Here is a 19,386-nt window from a genome sequence, read left to right on the forward strand (position 1 = left end):
GGGTCAGGGGTGGGAGGTTGGGGGAACAGGTGGTGGGTGATGGGGAGGGCACGTTTTGCATGGAGCACTGGGTGTTGTGCAAAAAGAATGAATACTGTTACGCTGAAAAAATAAATAAAAAGGGAAAAAAAAATTTATACAACTCAACACCAAAACCCACAAATAAATCACTTAAAATAGGACAGTAGACATGAACAGAAATTTCTCCAAAGAAGATATCCAGATGGCCAACAGACACATGAAAATGTGCTCAACATCACTGATTATCAGGGAAACACAAATCAAAACTACAATGAGATATCATCTCATACCTATCAGCATAGCTAATATCAACACAAGAAACAACAAGCATTGGTGAGGATATAGAGAGAAAGGAACATTTGTACACTATTGGTGGGAATGCAAATGGCAGCCACTATGGAAAACAGTAAGGACATTCCTCAAAAAATTAAAACTAGGACTACCCTATCATCAGGTAATTACACTACTGGATATTTATTCAAAAAATACAAAAACACTAATTTGAAATGATATGCAGATCCTTGGGCTTATTGTAGCATTATTTACAATAGCAAAATTACGGAAGAAACCCAAGTGTCCATTGATAGATGAATGGATAAAGAAGAGGTGGTATATATACACAATGGAATAGTATTCAGCCACAAAAAAGAAAGAAATCTTGCCATTTGCAATGACATGAATGGAGCTACAGAGTATTATGCCAAGCAAAGTAAATCAGTCAGAGAAAGACAAATGCTATATGATTTCACGCATATGTAGAATTTAGGAAACAAAACAAATGAACAAGGGGGAAAAAAGAGAGAGAGAGAGCAAGAAGCAAACCAAGGAACAGATTCTTAACTACAGAGAACAAACTGATAGTAACCAAAGGAGATGTAGGTGGGGGGGATGGGTGAAAAAGGTCAAAGGGGATTAAGAGTGCACTTACTGTGATGAGTCTAGAGAGACAGGAAATAAAAATTCAGAGTCATCCTCCTCTTTCTGTGAACACCCCTGATATTTATCTATCATTATTTTTTTAGTATTTACCACATTCTACCTGCTATTATAGTTATCCATTATAAGGAATCATCATCATTACCACCTTCATCATCATCATCTTTGCTAACATCACAAACAGAACAGATGTGAATCATATGGAAGACAAGTATTATAAGAAAATGGGACCTGCACTCAGATAAGAAAACCTTCAACCTTTCCCTCTATTAAACTCTGACAAGCTGACTTAAATGGGTAGTGTGTTCATAATGATTTCTTTCATTTTTTCAGTCTCCTCAGCTAATTACATTGTAATCCTCTCATTAAGGTGAGGACAGAGAATTGCTGGGGGTCACTTATAGACCCCCCATGAACAATAATCTGGAATAGAAAAGTAATAAAATGTGTATTTCAGCATTTTCCATGTGCAAACAATTATAATTTTTGATGAATGAGTGAGAGAGAGCGTTCAAAGACTGAATGGAATTAACAACTACCCAGTGCTCTATATGGCAGCACAAGGATCCTCTCTTGCAGCTGTCATGATATTGTAAAGACACAGGAAAATAGCCACACAGGGGAGTAATAGGAACTGTATCACTTGTTGCTTATAAAATCTCCGTGAAATCTTTCCCCTAAGTTTGGCTTGAACAACCTGATTTTTAGGGCATGATGGACACTATGTGCCAACGATTCCACTACATTATTTCCTTTTGAAATTCTGCTTCTTTTCCCACACTGATATTTTCCTTTACCATGATGTCAGGGGCCATGGCCACAAGAACAGGAGAAAGAGGGTTCAAAGGTGAAGAGGGAGTGGTGATATATCACAGCAGTCATATAGTCTGAGTGTGACATTTCTCTTCTAATCATTGTCAGCTTCAAGGGCAGAAATCATCTCCGATTAATCTTTCCAAAAGCTCTCAATGCTCAGCATAAAACAGGTACTATGATCGCTGAATTTAAAGAAATCTTTCAATGGAAATGTGAGCCTCTCAAAAAATTTAGCCTTTCACATTTTCCCATGTAGTTCTCTGCCCCACCCCCACTGCAGGTGGTATCAGACACCCTATCTTTGTCAGCATTATGCAGTACTATTTGTGCTGTTGGATACATTCCTTTACTAAGCCTCTCTTGTTATATTCAGGCAATACCAATTGAAAATTACATGTTAGCTGTTTCCAGGTTTTAGTTAAGTAGGTAAGTAAACCAGTTTCTAGATTAATAGGGTTGGAAGAAGTCACAGATAATTATCTAATACAGTAGCTTTTTTCAAGTTCTAAGGGTATGATCGCTATGCTTGTAGGGCAAAAGTGGAAATGTGGTTAATTTCCTTTCTCACTTTTCATCTAGAATGCTTACATTTTCAACTCATTTTTTTTGTGATTGTTGTTGTTGGACTTCCACATAAAATTTCTTTTAGAGAATGTTTTCTGAATATTAAAAAATATGAAATCTGATCTAATCTATTACAGAGATGGCAAAAATATGGAATATCTACTTTCATCCTCATTGCATATATGCTAGTATACATAACCTTAAATAATGACATCTTTTTGCACTAGGTTTGGACAAACACAGTCCAAAAGTTTATCACAGCACTCCTGGAAACAACTATTAAGCAACCATACATGGTGTGATGGTAGCATTTTCTCTTTTCTGTTAATTTTTTTTTTGTCTTTAACCATATATTATTGGATGCTTCTATTTCTCAAATGAAAAGACAAGACCAAGAATAGTAATGAGTACTGCCAAAAGATGATGGCAAAACTATTGTGTTACTTCTAAGATTCCTTAATTCCCAAACCAATGCATCATTTGATAATCACCCTTATTATTTTCCCAAATACACTTATTTAACAAAAATGAATGAAAAATTAAGTCAGAGGTGAAACCACTGATAATATGTTTTCTTGGGCTGCATTTTCCCAGAAGTAGACCCTAAGAAGAGGATTTGAATGCAAATAATTCATTTCAGAGGTGATCCGAGGAAGCACAGTAAAGAAGTGGACGACAAGAAAATGAAGCCAGCACAGTGTAACTTGATGAGCTCATTGTCACTGTGTTCAAGAGGCTTAATACCACTTGGGACCACTAGGAGACAGAATTGTCTCACATGAGAGACAAGAATGATGAGGTACTGGTTGTCACCTCTCACCTATTCCGTGTCATGAGCAATTCCAAATGATCTTACCTCTAGAACACTTTTAGGTAGCCTCAAAGCAAATGGAAACCATGAGACAAAGAATCGAATTGTAATAGAGCTTGAAGTCCGGAATTGTAAAGATACAAACATAGTGATCCGAAGGGGCACGTGTACCCGAATGTTTATAGCAGCAATGTCTACAATAGCCCAACTATGGAAAGAACCTAGATGTCCATCAACAGATGAATGGATAAAGAAGATGTGGTATATATACACAATGGAATACTATGCAGCCATCAAAAGAAATGAAATCTTGCCATTTGCTATGACGTGGATGGAACTAGAGGGCATCATGCTTAGTGAAATAAGTCAATCGGAGAAAGACAACTATCATATGATCTCCCTGATATGAGGACATGGAGAAGCAACATGGGGGGTTAGTGCGATAGGAGAAGAATAAATGAAACAAGATGGGATTGGGAGGGAGACAAACCATAAATGACTCTTAATCTCACAAAACAAACTGGGGGTTGCAGGGGGGAGGTGGGGTTGGGAGAGGGGGAGGGGGTTATGGACATTGGGGAGGGTATGTGCTATCGTGAGTGCTGTGAAGTGTGTAAACCTGGCGATTCACAGACCTGTACCCCTGGAGATAAAAATACATTATATGTTTATAAAAAAAAAAAAATTGGAAGGGGAGGCGAACCATAAGAGACTATGGACTCTGAAAAACAACCTGAGGGTTTTGAAGGGTCAGGGGTGGGAGTTTGGGGGAACAGGTGTTGGGTAATGGGGAGGGCACGTTTTGCATGGAGCACTGGGTGTTGTGCAAAAAGAATGAATACTGTTACGCTGAAAAAATAAATAAAATGGAAAAAAAAAAGTGCAAATGAAAAAAAAAACAAAACAAAAAAAAAACATCAGTGTTCTGTTCATTGTAAGCTCTCTACACTTAAGCAATTACTACTACCAAATACCTATGAATTAGAGATCCTGGGTGTAAACCCATCCCTCTTTGTTCACACCCAGTAAAATAATCATAGAATTATTGTTTAAAAGTGCTTCTCACATTCAGGACAAAAAGAACATGCTAGGTAACTCATGTAGATTCAGATTTCTAGATGGAGACACCAGTATGAGTCTTCTCTGTGTGAAACCAGGGAGGTGTAGCAAGGTAACTCATTCTGGCAAAGGATTAGAAGCACACTGATTCTCAGCCATCTGTAGAAAGGTTCTTCCATGAACAGGAACAAGAAATATCTGGAAGTAAAATCTAGGTGAGAAATAATTACATTCTAGAATAAACTTCTCAAAAGAATTGAAATTGAAGACTCTTAAAATAGGCCTGGCCTCTTAACAGAAGAAAATTCAGCTAAAATGTCATCTATGGATATGAACCTACCTGTCAGTATTTAGGTTGTTCCATTATCAAGAATTCAGTTCAGTTGGGGAGGGGAGGCGAACCATAAGAGACTATGGACTCTGAAAAACAACCTGAGGGTTTTGAAGGGTCAGGGGTGGGAGGTTGGGGGAACAGGTGGTGGGTAATGGGGAGGGCACGTTTTGCATGGAGCACTGGGTGTTGTGCAAAAAGAATGAATACTGTTACGCTGAAAAAATAAATAAAATGGATAAAATAAAAAAAAAAGAATTCAGTTCAGTCAATGAAATTAATAAAGTCAACACCAAAAAAATGATGGCTATGATTACCACTTTGAAAAGGAACACAAAAATGAGATATTTTAATGAGATAAGACTGGGAACATCCATAAGACCTACTGCAGAAGCAGTAGAAGCAGGTAATGCCCTACAACTTCAATTGTCATATTAGTGTCCTTCCAAGCATGTAGAGTGTAATCATGAACAGAGTGCAATGTTTGAAATTTGATAAATCTGGTTCAACTCCCAGCTGTCTCACAAGTAGTTTAAAGTCACAGAGGCAAGTCACAGAGGCTCACTTTCTAGATCAGTAATATGGCAATAACAAAACAAAATATATTGGGGTTGTTCAAAATACTATCTAAAATAATGCATGCAAAGTACCAAGTACTACCTTTATAATATACATTTTTTTCAATAAACATTAGGTATTATTGCATTAGCAATCATATTTTGCAACCTAAATGTACTCTCATTTGAAAGAAAAATATTCCAAAAATAACATTCTTATTAATTCACCATGGAAAAAACAGACTTTCTTGAATTTGAACTAAATGTTGAATGAGAAGACAGAAATTACAAGAATAAATACGAGGACAAGCTGAATGCAATAATAAAGATATGGAAGAGGACAAATAAAATCTGATACCAAAAAGAAATCAAACTTTAAATTTTACATGGCCATGCTATTCAACATTTGGGTACTTGGGGATATTTCTGTTCAGAGAATCAATGAGATGAATCATGGGTCACCATATTGCTATTACAATAACTATATCATGCATTTCTTGGCCTTTGGACAAACAATGTGTTTGAGTCACCATATTAGAAGATACTTAAAACTCTACATGGTTTAACAAAAAAACTCATACTTCAGTGTTGAGAAACTTCTGTTCTATTTCTAGTCTTACTCCTAACTACAAGGAGTTTTAAGCAAGTGACTTTATCTCTATAGGTCCCACTTTCCTCACCTGTCAAATTAAGGGACTAGGAAAAAAAAATAAGAGATTGGATTAAGTATTCTTTAGGAGTCTCTAGGCTTTAAATTCTAGGCTTCTACAAGATGTATTTATCTAGATGTGGGCAATAAATATAATAAACACAATGTTCACATTGAGAAAAAAATTCCACATCAATAAAAAATACATGGAATCTCAACAGAAAATTAAGGATGAAACTACAACAGTCTTCATACTAATATAACATTCACATGACCAAAAAGCCACTTCAAAGTGCTCTCCAACTCATTAGTCATTAGAAAAAAGGGAAATCAAATGACAATGAGATACTACAGCATAACAACCAGATAGCTACAATTAGACAGTGGTAATACTAATTATTGGCAACAATATCCAAAACTTTCATAAACTAATGGTTAATAAATTGGTTTACTAACATTAAAAAACTACTTAGCGTTATCAATGAAAGGCTGGTACTTGGATATTCAGTGACCCAGGAATTTCTCTTCTTGATATTCACAGAAGTGTATGTGTATGTGTGAAATGTACAACAATGTTCAGAGTAGCAGAGTTTTTAGAGGCCCCAAGTTTAATCAACCCACATGTCCATCAACAGTAATGGAGCAGGCAAATTATGGTACATTCATGTGATGACATACTATACAACCATGAATATGACTGAAAGACAACTACAAGCAACGTAATAGATAAATCTCATAAATATTATGATGAGAAACAGAAGTCAGACACACAAAGCACGTACTACATATTCCCAATAAAATAAATTTTAGAAATAGCCTATGAATGGTATGTCAGAAGTCAGTATGACACTTTTCATTGGGCAAGTATAGACTGAGAAAGGGTGAGACTGAGGTTTGGGGATGCTGGTAATATTATTTTCTCACTTTGAGTAATCACTGGGATGTTCTCACTCTGAAAATTCATGAAGTTGCAGTTACTGATTTGTACACTTTTATTTATTTGTGTTATATTTCAGTAAATGAGTTTTATGAGACTGACACACTACCTACTGTGCTAAGGAGTCACCTTCAATAAAAGAGTTTTAAAAACCAAGCCACACAGAATTGCTTTCATCTATAAAGGAAAATTGGTACAGTAAAGAATGTTGGGAGGAATTTTTCCTTGCCTTTACCCTATACACCTAAATTTCTTAAGAGAGTCAGAAACAGAGAGAGCTGCACATACATGCATGAATGGACTCATGTGCTCACACAGAGAATTGAAGAGGGAAGAGGTGTACCAGGAAAGGAAAGAGTAAGGAAGAGGAAGGATGGAGGAAAGGCTTTCTAGACTCTGCTATCATTCAGAAAATATCCTTCTTATCTTTTACTCCAAATTCTAATGCAAACATGTCTTTTTAAGGTCCTAGGAGTCAGGAGTGAAGGTGAAGACCAGTTGAATTGGATGCTACCCAAGTTGGATGAGACCTTCGCGATTTAACACTATCTCCTCAAGTTACACCAGGTCCATGTAACACTAGGTCTATCCTATATAAAATGACATCCAGTATAAAAAGCCTTCCTATGTAATCTCTGAGGTATAATTCTGTGATGAATGAAACACAGGTGAAATATTTTTAGGTAGCTTCTGATTAAAGATCCATATAAAATGAGATAAGAAAATATGATTATTTCTCTAAAGACAGTAAGTGGAAGAGCTCCCAAGGATAGATGTACATAACCAGCCAAGAGAAGTAATTGTTGGCTTTCTTTTATAAACCTCCTGAGAGAAAGTTTGCATGGCTGGGTTCACATAGGTTGAAAAAGATGCAATATCATTGTCTGCCACTGACTTTTACAACAGTGTAAAGATCTACCTTTTAAATCTGATTTCAGTGAAGATGGGTGATGGCTGGTAGGTCCACTCCTCCTTATTTTGAGTGAAACTTTATGCTACTTCACTCTTTACTTTGAATTAATAACAATTTTCACTGAATTCATGTTCTTTCCCTTTAGCCATCATTTTGGTCTTTGATGGACTTGCCAATTCTTCTCAATCACTCAAATAAGGAACCCTGGGAGCTTCTAGAGCTCATTCTCAAGCTGACTTTTCTGTCTGGATTCATAGATGCTGCTGCCCTCTGGTTATCTGTCGCTATAGATATTTTTCTATCTCCGGCCACATAAAGTACATTCATATCTAAATTCCTTAGGGACCATATCTCAGTCATTTTGCCCTAGTGCAGAACCTAACAGAATTTACTAATACACATTTGTTGAATGAATGAGAAGGAGCAGAAATGTGTCACTTCAGTTGGTGGCCTCTAATCATGTTCTGGATGACCTAATGCAGAAATGGGCTCTAACTCTTACCACCATGGCCACTATGGCAGCCCATGAATGGGTCAGTAGGCAAAGGGAGATGAACCTGAGATTCGTACCCAACACATTAACATTTCCATCACGGGCAGTCTTTGACTCAATCTCCTCTTGTCACAGAACATAAATTAAGTCCTACATCTTGCCTAAAACCCATCAAATTTCAGGTTAACATTAACATCATTTTCCACAATCCCACTTAATTGGTGCTGTAATGCATAATTCCATCCATAATATGTGAGACAGAGACATATGCTTGTAAAGTCAGAATATGATGGTCCTTCAGATGGTAACTACACTAATTGTCGAGAGCCTTTGGTAATGTACTGAATTGTTGAATCACCATGCTGAGCACCTGAAACTAATATATATCAACTATACTGCAATTTTAAAAAAGAGAATATGATGGTCCTTATGTTTTATCCTGGGAGCATTGCAATCAATTGTAACAATGCCATTAGCAGAGCAGATTGATGCTGCTGAGGTCTTTTTCGCCTCTACTTTTTCTCGTTTGGTAGTTGTATTTGTCTCCAGATTGCCAGACAATGACAATATTATTTGGGAACTTTGGTAGGCACCATTTACTTTTTAGTGTATATGTGTATATGGATAGTGTATATGGATAGTGATTCATATGAATCCATATGAATATGGATTCATCTTTGTGTACTATCCAGTCTTACAGTTCAGCCATCCCCCCACTTTCTGTGTAAATGTTTGCCCAGAAGATTATCTCCTCATCTTTACTTTCTACAGTACTTTTGTCCAGACAATCTTTTTACCAATTTGTGTATTCTCTGCAGGGCACTTTGGACTCTATAAGCCCCAAACTCATCAAAATTAGCTTTGTAGAAGCCAGTCATTCTAGACATACACTGGGAATGTCTTACCTTTCAAAGTAAAGTCACATTTCCAAAAGCAGTGCATATGTGTAATATCTCAAGTCAACTTGCGTTTATTCAGAAACCGCAATTTATATTGCAATTACTGTTTATGGTTCAAAGTGTATAGTGTTATAGACAAGGTTTCCTTTCAAAAAAATTATTTTTCAAAATTACCAAAGAAGGCACCACAACATTACAGCTAACTCTATCTTTTCATTTCATGTAAAGACAGTGTGAACAAGTCTTAAAAACATTTTTATTAGTATCTACCGAGTGAATTAAACTTGTGATGTTATATCTGCACAGAGAATCTATACATTTCTTAAGGTTAAATATATAAAAAGACTTAATCTTTTAAAACATTTAAGCACTATGACCTGTGCATAATAAACAATAAATATGTGTTGATTTATAAAATGTCATTTGAAGTATCCCCATCTCCCTCAATTTAAATTTTCCTTCAAAAAATTATTCAAGTTCTGATTCTTTGCTCACTTGTTATTATTTTATTATTTTTTCCTTTGATCCTAACCTATAATATCTGAAGATGTCAGGATAAATGAAACAGCAATACCTGTATTAATGTAAAAACTATGTATAAAAGTTCCACAGTCAGAAAACCATCTTTGCCCTCTGGAGCTTATATTTTCCTGAAGGACATCTATATTACACAAATATCTTAAATACTTTTGGCTACTAGATAACACCTTGAAATATACTTTAAATCAAAGGGAAAAGAGAGTTCCATTTATCTCCTTTCTAAAACTAAATCACAGTGAGTTCTTACTTGCTAAACTTAAAGAGAAGGAAAAAGTGAAAAAAAAGGAAAACAAGTTACTTTTAAATCTCTAGGGGTTTTTGTTTTTTTATTTTAATAAAAACATGGAAAAACACAAAATCTTACCCAACAAACTCTACAAGATGTACAATTTTCAAATAAGCAGCATGCTTGTTTTACTTACTAGTGGTCTTTAGTAGAAACAGACCTAAAGAGAGTATCTTGGAAGGACTGTGTACTTTCCTAATTCCCTGAGAAGCTCAGTGATTATGAGGAATGCCAGCCAGAGCTCAATATTCTTACCCTTGGAATCAAGAAAAAGATCAAAATCTTTGATAGCAATAACCAGAACTAAATTTGCTAGGGGTAGAAGTCCTCCTCTTATCAATGTCAGGGAAGAAGCAATCTTTTCCTGCAAAATGAAAAGCAAGCCAGCTAAGAAAAAGATTTGTGTGCCTACAATTACATAAAATTGAGTGGATGGTTGGAAACAATACTTTTTAAGAATCTCCTCTCTTTCTCTTTTTACCTTTACTTACATGTTCATTCCTATTTCATTCTAAGATAAAGAGGAAATGAAATTGTTTTCACACACAAAACAGCTCCCTTGTGACAGTTTTTTCTCAATTGTCTCTTTTGCCTTCCCTTAGCTTTATCTTCTTCCTTGGTGAGTCGCCCTCATCGCTCCATATCCCTAAACCAATAGGAAGAATTTCCTTCAGACCCTTAAGCCTCGTATCTGTTACCATAGAGACAGGCATCACAAGATAGCTGCTCAGTAACATCCTCATGGAAATAAAATAAGAATCCTATGGGTTTTACAGGAATTTCCAGTGCTACCAGTGAGCAGAAATGAGACGCTGCCCTAGGGAAAAAAAATACGCGGAGATTTTAGTTTCACAGTCGTGGAATTGTGCACACTGTCATTTCCGACGATAAATCCAGACTCCCTTAATTTTATGCTTAGTACCTGATTATTGTTTCTCATATGATTTGAAAAAAATCTCTTCTCTTATATCCACATGTTCAGGGAAATACAAATATCTCTCTGCTAACTTTTAACTCTAGCGTGTCTTTCAATCACATTCTAACAGCCTCCACTTTCTTTTAAATCACAATGCACAGATTTTTATTTTGCTATTCTCTGGTTCCCTCTGGACCACATTTGATCAAGAAAACCCTCATCTTTTCTAAACATTGACAACCTGTCCAGAATCGGTAAGGCAAAAGCTGCTTACAGAGTTTATAGACCTATGAAGAGGGGAAATGATAGCTACAAGAAGTGATTTCCACTCACTTTACTTGTTTTCCATAGACTTCTGCACTTTCAGGAAGTCTACTGAAATCACATCCTATCTGAAGAGGAACCATACAAATAACTGAATCTGATCAAATAGATAAGCTCAGCAAAATCCATGGGCCTAGGCAAAGCAGATGACTGCTGAGACCTCCAATTTTCTCCTCCTGACATTAAATAATAAACATTCCTCAGCAAGTCAAATCTCTCAATATAGTAACAGCCAAAATGCTCCCATCAGGAACTCCTCAGCTGTATATATGAACCACTTTTCCAAATCTGTAGTACTTCAATGCTATGGGTGGTTGTAATTCTGCTTGTGGTCTCTGCATGATATTTAACTGTGACCTAGCTTATTTCTGACACTCCACTTAAGGAGCAAAAAGTGAAGTTCTCATACAGTTTAGAATTGAGGCTAGCAAACTCTTGCTACCAAGGTCCAGAGAGTGAATCGTTTTGGCTTTGTGGCCCCTGTGGTCTCTGTCCTAACTACTTCACAGCTGTGTTGGCATGACAACTGCCTTACACAATATGTCAATAAATAGGTATGGCTATCTCCCACTAAAACTTTATTAATAGACACTGAAATGGAAAGTCCATATAATTTTCATATGTCACAAAATATTACCCATCTTCTAAAAAAGTCATTCAGAAATGTAAAAGCCATCCTCAGCTGGCTGGCCAAACAGAAAGAGATGTGACACACGAGCCACCATTGGCTGACTCCCAGCCTGGAGGGTTCCAGAGGAGTTAGCAGAGACATGCAATGAAAGAACTGAAAAGGGGAATACTTTTTTAATGAAATGATTAGGATCACAGATTCTCAAAATTAGAAATTATATCAGACATCTCCTTCAATTTCTCTTTAGTGCAGGAAATCAACTCCTAGCCCTGAACACTTTTCGAACAAGGAATACCATACCTCACAAAGTAGTCATTTCTCTGCTTATACAATTAATTGGAAGATTATCTTTTGTTCTTCCAGAGAGATACAAATGAGTCTAAACCCTCTTTTACATTATAGCCCTTTAATATTTGAAGAAAATCCACCTTTTTCTTGTTCATTCAAGGATTCTTCAACTTTTCCCTTTTCTGGTACCTTCGATGCCCCTCGAACGTTATTGTTCCTAGAACCTTTCACCATCCAGACATTGTTCACTGAATACTCCCCCAAATGTTAAAGTTCCTGAGACCATGATGTTCCTCTAAAAAAAAAAATTCCTTCTAAAATGTGTTCTTTTTTGTTTCCTTCCTAAAAGGATACATGCCCAACAATATCTCTGTTTTATTTTGTTTCCATGCCATATAAGACTATGACTGATATAAAAGCTAAGGCCAACAAAATCATTAACTCTTTTTCAATGAATTATTGCTAAGCATTAACTCTCTCGCATACTGTACTTGGATTGATTTTTGGACCTTAGAGCAGGATCTTATTCCAATTAAGATTCATCTTTTTGGTCTCATTGCATTTTCCAGGTGGTCATAAGCCTTCAGTATTCGAATAATTCAGTATATCGGTTCTCCTCTCCAGCTAAACTATTTCGATCTTCCTTCATGTTTTGGGTATAATGTTTCACAAACCAAGCAGGGCCAATGTCAGAATTACAGGGCATACTATGAGAAATTAGGTCCAAATCAGATAGAGCCAAATGAATAGAACTATATCATAGTCCTGTGAGAGGATGCTTCCTGGTTTACAATGATTCAATTAATGCACCAAAGGCAGAATAGTTTAGTAATTTAATTAATCTTTCAGACATATCAAATGGAAAACATTTCTCCATTTTGACTAAAGCATAAATATCTTCAGAAAATCCCACAGTATAATCAAGATAACCTACTGTTTCATAGAACCTTGGAGAACTGTGGTTTATTCAATCTTTTTCCTCATTCTAAACCAGCCCATCTTCCTCAGAATTTTTTGCTTATTCCCACTGACGGAAAAATAATGCTTATTTTTCTTAAATAAATAGTCCAATGTGAGGAGTTATTTAATATCCCCACCCTAATTATGGGCTTCTTTCCTTCTTGCTCATTTCGGTGTGTTAACTCCAGGATCAACTGGAAATACTGTCATGGCACTCTCTTTTTAAATAGTTTTGATTCTTTTGTCAGATGTATGTGTGCGTCTCAGGGTGCATGTGCAAACGCCTAAGTGGTTTGTTTTTATTTGCTTTTTCCTTCTTCAGATTTAGATGATATGAGAATTCAAGAATAATAGGAAGAAACAAGCTTCTCAGGAAAAAGATTTTAAAGAATTTTTTTTCCACATGGTCATTTTTATTGATGCAAAAATAGCATTTCACTAATATTCAACATATTTTCACAATAAAAGTCACTGATAAACAAGGAATAGAAGGTGTATTGGTTAGCCAGAGCTGTCACCATAAAATGTCACAGACTGAATGGCTCAAAGAACAGAAATTTATATTTTCAGTTTGGAAATATTTCTTAACTGATAGCGTTTCCCCTTGCTCATCTTTTTGGATTCAGGGATACATCTGAACGTGGGCAACTCAATCACAAGTGGGCATTTTCACTGCACAGTATTCCCATTAAAGAAGAACTCAGGAACATTATTGAGTTAAAAATAATGATGCTTAATTAGATTTTTACCTAAAAGAGAAAAGTAATGGTGACAGCTGCTTTGACAGTATGAACACCTTGGGAAAAACAATCCAGGTTTGTAGAGAATCGGGTGAATTTCACAGAGATTTGCACAAGTAACCAATTCCATATTAAAAAAAAAATTTAAATGGTTATAGTCCATTTCACCTGTTCCATCCCTTTTACACAGTCTGTTTGTTTTCATGCATTTCTTCCTCATTTTTTCTTCCCCGAACCTCCTCAGAAAACACAGAATTAAGCAACTGGGATTTGGAGACTTCATATGATCCCATCACTTTGCATGCTAATCATGTTTCCGAGCTAGAAAGACTGGCCAGCATTTCCAACTCTCACGAAGACATTAACCAAGAAGGGTATGCCTGCTCTTCAGGTGTGTGCCCCAAAGCTTTTAAGATTTCATTAATAATCAACAGCTGGTGCCACCTAGCGTCTGTCCTCTCCATTCATCTGTGGAGTCAAATACAGAGGACTTTCCAGTCTGAAATTAAGCAGCCTGAACTATAAACAAAAAAACCACAGTTTGGGGGAGTCCAGTGGCTGATTTAAATTACACTATCTTCATTGAAAGGAAAACGTTCTTTTTTTAAGTAACTATGGTAACAGGAGTGTGAGGCTAACAGGAAGCTCGAATTTTTCTCACAGGAGACAATTCACAAAAGGAGAGTCCCACTAAATACGTAATGCAAAAGAGTTTTTCAGACTTGAACTGTCACTTAAAATGGTTATAAAGTTGGGAAATAAAACTGACAGAAAAGAACTGCATTTTAAACAAAAGTATAGACATAGCTGATTTTTGTCAACCAACCAAGAAATAACCCTCTATCATCTGGATGCAAAATTCTCTGCCAGTCTTTGAGCTTCCCAAAGATTAAACAAGTACTGTGACAGACTGTAGAAAGGCACATACAGCACGCAGCAGTATGAACAGGAAATAATTAGGTTGTCTGAACCACACTACTTAAAATATGTTTGTTGCTAAAGCCATACATCCAGAAAACTATTTTCTTTCATGCTCTATGTATGGATTATGGATTTTATATTCACCCATAGTCATGTATGCTTCAAGGTTAAAAAGTACTCATCCAAATGTATGATAATCTTTCAAAACATAAGTTAGTAATTAATTTGGATGAATCCAAGTAGTATAATTAGCCCATCAGTTTCTAATTGGTTCACCACTATTCAAATACATGTTGGTTTAAGTCACTCCTTCTAAGAGGAATATGTAATTGAAAAACATGGACTAACATTCAGGGTAAAAAGTTACATAACAGCCAGTAGTGTTCCTTGACCAGACTGACTGGGATATTACAATTACTACAGAAAAGACATAGCACATATGAGCAATACCGTATACACTGAAAGGTCATACTAGATGTTCATACGTGAAAGTCTATTAACTTGGATGATTTAGCTACTCAGGTTATTGGAGAGACTGGGCAGAGAGCTGAAAGATTCTGTATCATATAGATAATTAACAACCATGCTTTTCACAGTCCGGAAAATTTATTTCTATATTATTTAACATGTGTTTTAAACAATCACTTGTTAAAAACAGTTTTGAATGTTTTATTTTCGTGTTACCCTAGTGGTGATAAAAATTATTTCAGTATGTTCAGTCCGATATATACTCAGTGACATATCCCCACAACAGCATCTGAACACAGAATATGGAAATGATGCTTAGTTTCCACAAAAAGCTTAAATTGTTCCCCTTTTCCCAAAAAACTTTATTTTTGGAGCCAGATACAGTCCAGGCTCATGCTTCATTTATTTAAAAGTACTTATAAGTGTAATCCAGTGACTGTATGAGAAAGAAATATTGCAAAACAGCACAAGGGTGCTAAAAATTGTACGCAGGCAAAAGAGAATGTAAGACAAAACTCATTAAGGTTTCAACATAATTAAATAAATAAATGTTCCAATTTTCACCAATTTATCATTCTCTGTCATTTTTCATTAACAGCTTTCAAAAAGCCCTATCTGAAACAAGCTGATACAGAGAAATTAAGAGCAGTAATCAAGCGAGAAATGATAAACCAGCTGGGTCGACATCAACTTGGCAAAACGTGAATACAGTTCAATAGCTGAAACAGATGCTGGAGTTGTTGAAAAACCCTGCAGGAGATATTGATATATTTTCTTCATAGAATGCAGAATGAGTGAATAAATGTCAAAAGCTAAAAATTGATGAGGAGACTGACACCAAACTCCTTATAAAACAGGAACAAAGTGTAACAATTTTCACCCTATCCAAACATTCTATACATCCTCATTTCTCTCAGTGTCTTAATATGCCAATAGATCAATCGATTGTAACTAAATAGTAGGTAACTAAGCTGGAGTAGGTATCCCCCATAGATTCCCCCCCTCACCCCCCGGTCATTATCTACCTGGAGAAACCTAGACTCTTGAAAAACACTTTATTCTAAAATCTCCTAACATGGATTTCTATCCCAGAAGTGTTTTCCTGAGGTTGGAGGCAAGCACACCCCTCCAAAAATCAAACGCAGCACAAGGAAATTTTAAAATCCCTTCTGTAAAAAGCAACACTGTTTGCAGAGTTTGAAGAGCTCGGCAACAAACCCCAGCTACCAACAGCTGCTTGTTCAAACATATGCTTTGTCATGGTCAGCTTCTAATTGTATTCATAATGATGTAATAGCTTTAATAATCCTACCTTCCATGCCAGCTGTTTTTCCTGTCACTCCATCATGCCAATAAGTTGGCTGCTGTAACAAATCAAGATAGTGCAAAACAGCATCTTTCTCCTGATTCTGTCATCTTCCTGAAAGCATTCTATTACTGCCGACTGCTGGGAACCAGAAAGTCTATTTGAATTCCAACAGCTCCCCTTTCGCATGATTCAAGTTAGGTTAGGTGGGCATGCCTAACATGATTCTCTCAGTCATTTATTATGCAGCTGCTACAACGTCGGTGTGGTAACCACTCTGACTATCTGATACGTCAGTCGAACAAAACCTACACCTCGGAGCAAACACATGAGCCAGAGCAGCGTTCTGCATTTAACGAGCATTCTTACTGACTAAAAAAACAGTGTATCTGCAAATCTCTTTCAGTATCTACTCGGTCCTCCGTACAGATGCAAAGCCTTTGGATTAACATCTTTTCCTAACTATACCGACAGTCGAGTTCCCTTGCCACACATCTTATTATTCACAGTAGAATTCCGGCTGATTTTCACTTATCTTCACAGCCTTTTAAGGGTAAAAACTCTCTTTTCTGATTGTACTTTTTGAAATGAGGATGCTGCGTGCTCCCTATCTCTGCTTTATTATAAAATACAGCGTGCACTTTCTCAAATGGAATTTGCCCCTGTGATTCTATGGGAATTTTTCTAATAAGAAGATTTTTTTCTAGAAAATATTTACTTTGCATATTGGAGACATTTGAACTGCTTCTGTTTGTTTCTCCCAGGAGTGGACTTTATGCTTGATATTCTGACTTAAGGAAATTGCTTTCTTTAGAAAGTAAAAAATTGAATTAGCTGACTCTCTAACATAACTTGTTTACCAAATAAATAAATCTCATTTCAGGAAAATGCATTTTGCATTTTAAAGATACCCATACAAGAAGTAGTATTTTTTGATTAAAATTAATACCGTAGAGATGATGGCAATTGTTTCTAAAAGTTCTAATTATGCCTTCCTTATGGGATTAATATTTATATTTTGAAATGACAAAAAAGAAATATTTAAGTGTTCTCATGAAACAAATACTTTAAAGGGGGAATTGATGAAATCTCCTTTCCCTTTCAACCATCTATCAGACAGATACTCCGTTCTGTAGAAAAGCTACCCTGTGGGGCGCCTGGGTGGCTCAGTGGGTTAAGCCTCTGCCTGCGGCTCAGGTCATGGTCTCAGGGTCCAGGGATCGAGCCCCTCGTCTGGCTCTCTGCTCATCGGGGAGCCTGCTTCCCCACCTCCCTCTCTGCCTGCCTCTCTGCCTACTTGTGATCTCTGTCAAATAAATAAATAAAATCTTAAAAAAAAAAGAAAGAAAGAAAAGCTACCCACCCTCACAAAAAAGTAAATGTGTTGTTGGGACCTACAGTATGAAAGTATGAGCAATAATTCATTTAACACATGTGAGATATATGCAAATATCACTCTTCTGCAGTATTGTTTCCCTAAAGGGTGTATGTGTATGCATATATATATATATATATATATATATATATATATATATATATAATTTTTTTTTTTTTGCTATTCTAACTCCATTTTATTTTTTATTAACAAACACCAATCATCCCTACATATCAGGACATACATATTAATCGGTAATTTATGGTTTATAAAGTTTTATTTATAAATGCCAGAAAAAAAAACAGAAAAGCAAATTGAGTCCACTTGAAACCATTAAAATTTCTCTAAAATAATATACATACAGCTCCATGTAACAATTGTGAAAATACTGGTTTACAATCACAATTATTTAAAAAAAAACACACTTTGCAGTTAGCCTATCTATCTTAGTGGTTGAGAACAGCATAAATAAACATCATGTGTTTATATGGTTTTGTTTCTATCCTTAGCCTCTGCTTACCTCTGCAGCTTCACCTCTTGCCTTTACACTTTATTCCAACAGCAGTGAACTTCCTTTGGTTCCTCTAAAACTCTGCACTCCTACTGTCTCAGGGATATTGCATCTTTTTTTTTTAAAGACTTATTTATTTATCTATTTATTTGGAAGAAAGAGTGTGTATGCATGAATATGTTGGGGGGTAGGTCAGGAGACAGGGGAGGAGCAGTGGGAGAGGGACAAGCAGACCCTTTGCTGAGCGTAGAGCCCTACCGGCAGCTCAATCCCACAATAGTGAGATCTGTGAGATTGTGGCCTAAACCGAAATAAAAACTCTGAGGCTCAAGTGAGTCACCCAGGTGCCCCTGAGAAATTGCATCTTCTGCTTCACCTTGCCATAAACTCCCCTCACTTTTGATTGCCTACCTTCCATCCAATCTTCAGTTATCAGCTTGAAACAATTTGCTATGGGAGGCATTTTTCATCCCATAGATAAAGTTATGTTTCCCTAATATGCAATTTCATAGCACCTTGTAGTTCGTCTTCATCATAATAATGGAAAACACTTATATAACAAAAGGTGGTAAGCACTGTTCTCACATATATAACACAAACACACATATGTATACATGTGTTTATACACACATGTATGTGTGTATCTATCAAAGAGGAATTTTGTCCTATTCAACATGTAGACTCTGAGGAACTAACTTTGGGTTTTAGAGGGGAGAGGGGTAGGAGGTTGGGTGAGCCTGGTGGTGGGTATTGTGGAGGGCACGTATTGCATGGAGGACTGGGTGTGGTGCATAAACAATGAATTCTGGTGGGGCATCTGAGTGGCTCTGTGGGTTAAAGCTCCTGCCTTCAGCTCAGGTCATGATCCCAGGGTCCTGGGATCAAGCCCCTCATTGGGCTCTCTGCTCAGCGGGGAGCCTGCTTCCCCCTCTTTCTCTGCCTGCCTCTCTGCCTACTTGTGATCTCTCTTTGTCAAATAAATAAATAAAAAAAAAAACAATGAATTCTGGAACACTGAAAAGAAATTTAAAAAAATAAATAAAATAAAAAAAACACTTTATTTACTGTGAAGAGATAAGCCAGTAATACAAATAAACTATTAGGCTTGTTACAAAAGAGTAACCTGTATAAAAT

At 36.4% G+C, this 19,386-nt stretch overlaps 1 protein-coding gene across 1 annotated transcript in view; it reads right to left on the reverse strand.

The window, feature by feature from the left end:
• The window catches only part of DMD (dystrophin), a 2,324,635-nt gene extending 2,308,180 nt beyond the window's left edge, over positions 1-16,455 (reverse strand). The window contains exon 1 of the mRNA XM_045994540.1: positions 16,373-16,455. Coding sequence (XP_045850496.1) covers positions 16,373-16,379 — 7 coding nt within the window. The 5' untranslated portion in view covers positions 16,380-16,455. The remainder of the gene's footprint in view (positions 1-16,372) is intronic.
• Positions 16,456-19,386: the final 2,931 nt, after the last annotated feature.

This window comes from Meles meles, chromosome X (assembly GCF_922984935.1).
Source record: "Meles meles chromosome X, mMelMel3.1 paternal haplotype, whole genome shotgun sequence".
In the NCBI taxonomy this organism is placed as follows: Eukaryota; Metazoa; Chordata; class Mammalia; order Carnivora; family Mustelidae; genus Meles; species Meles meles.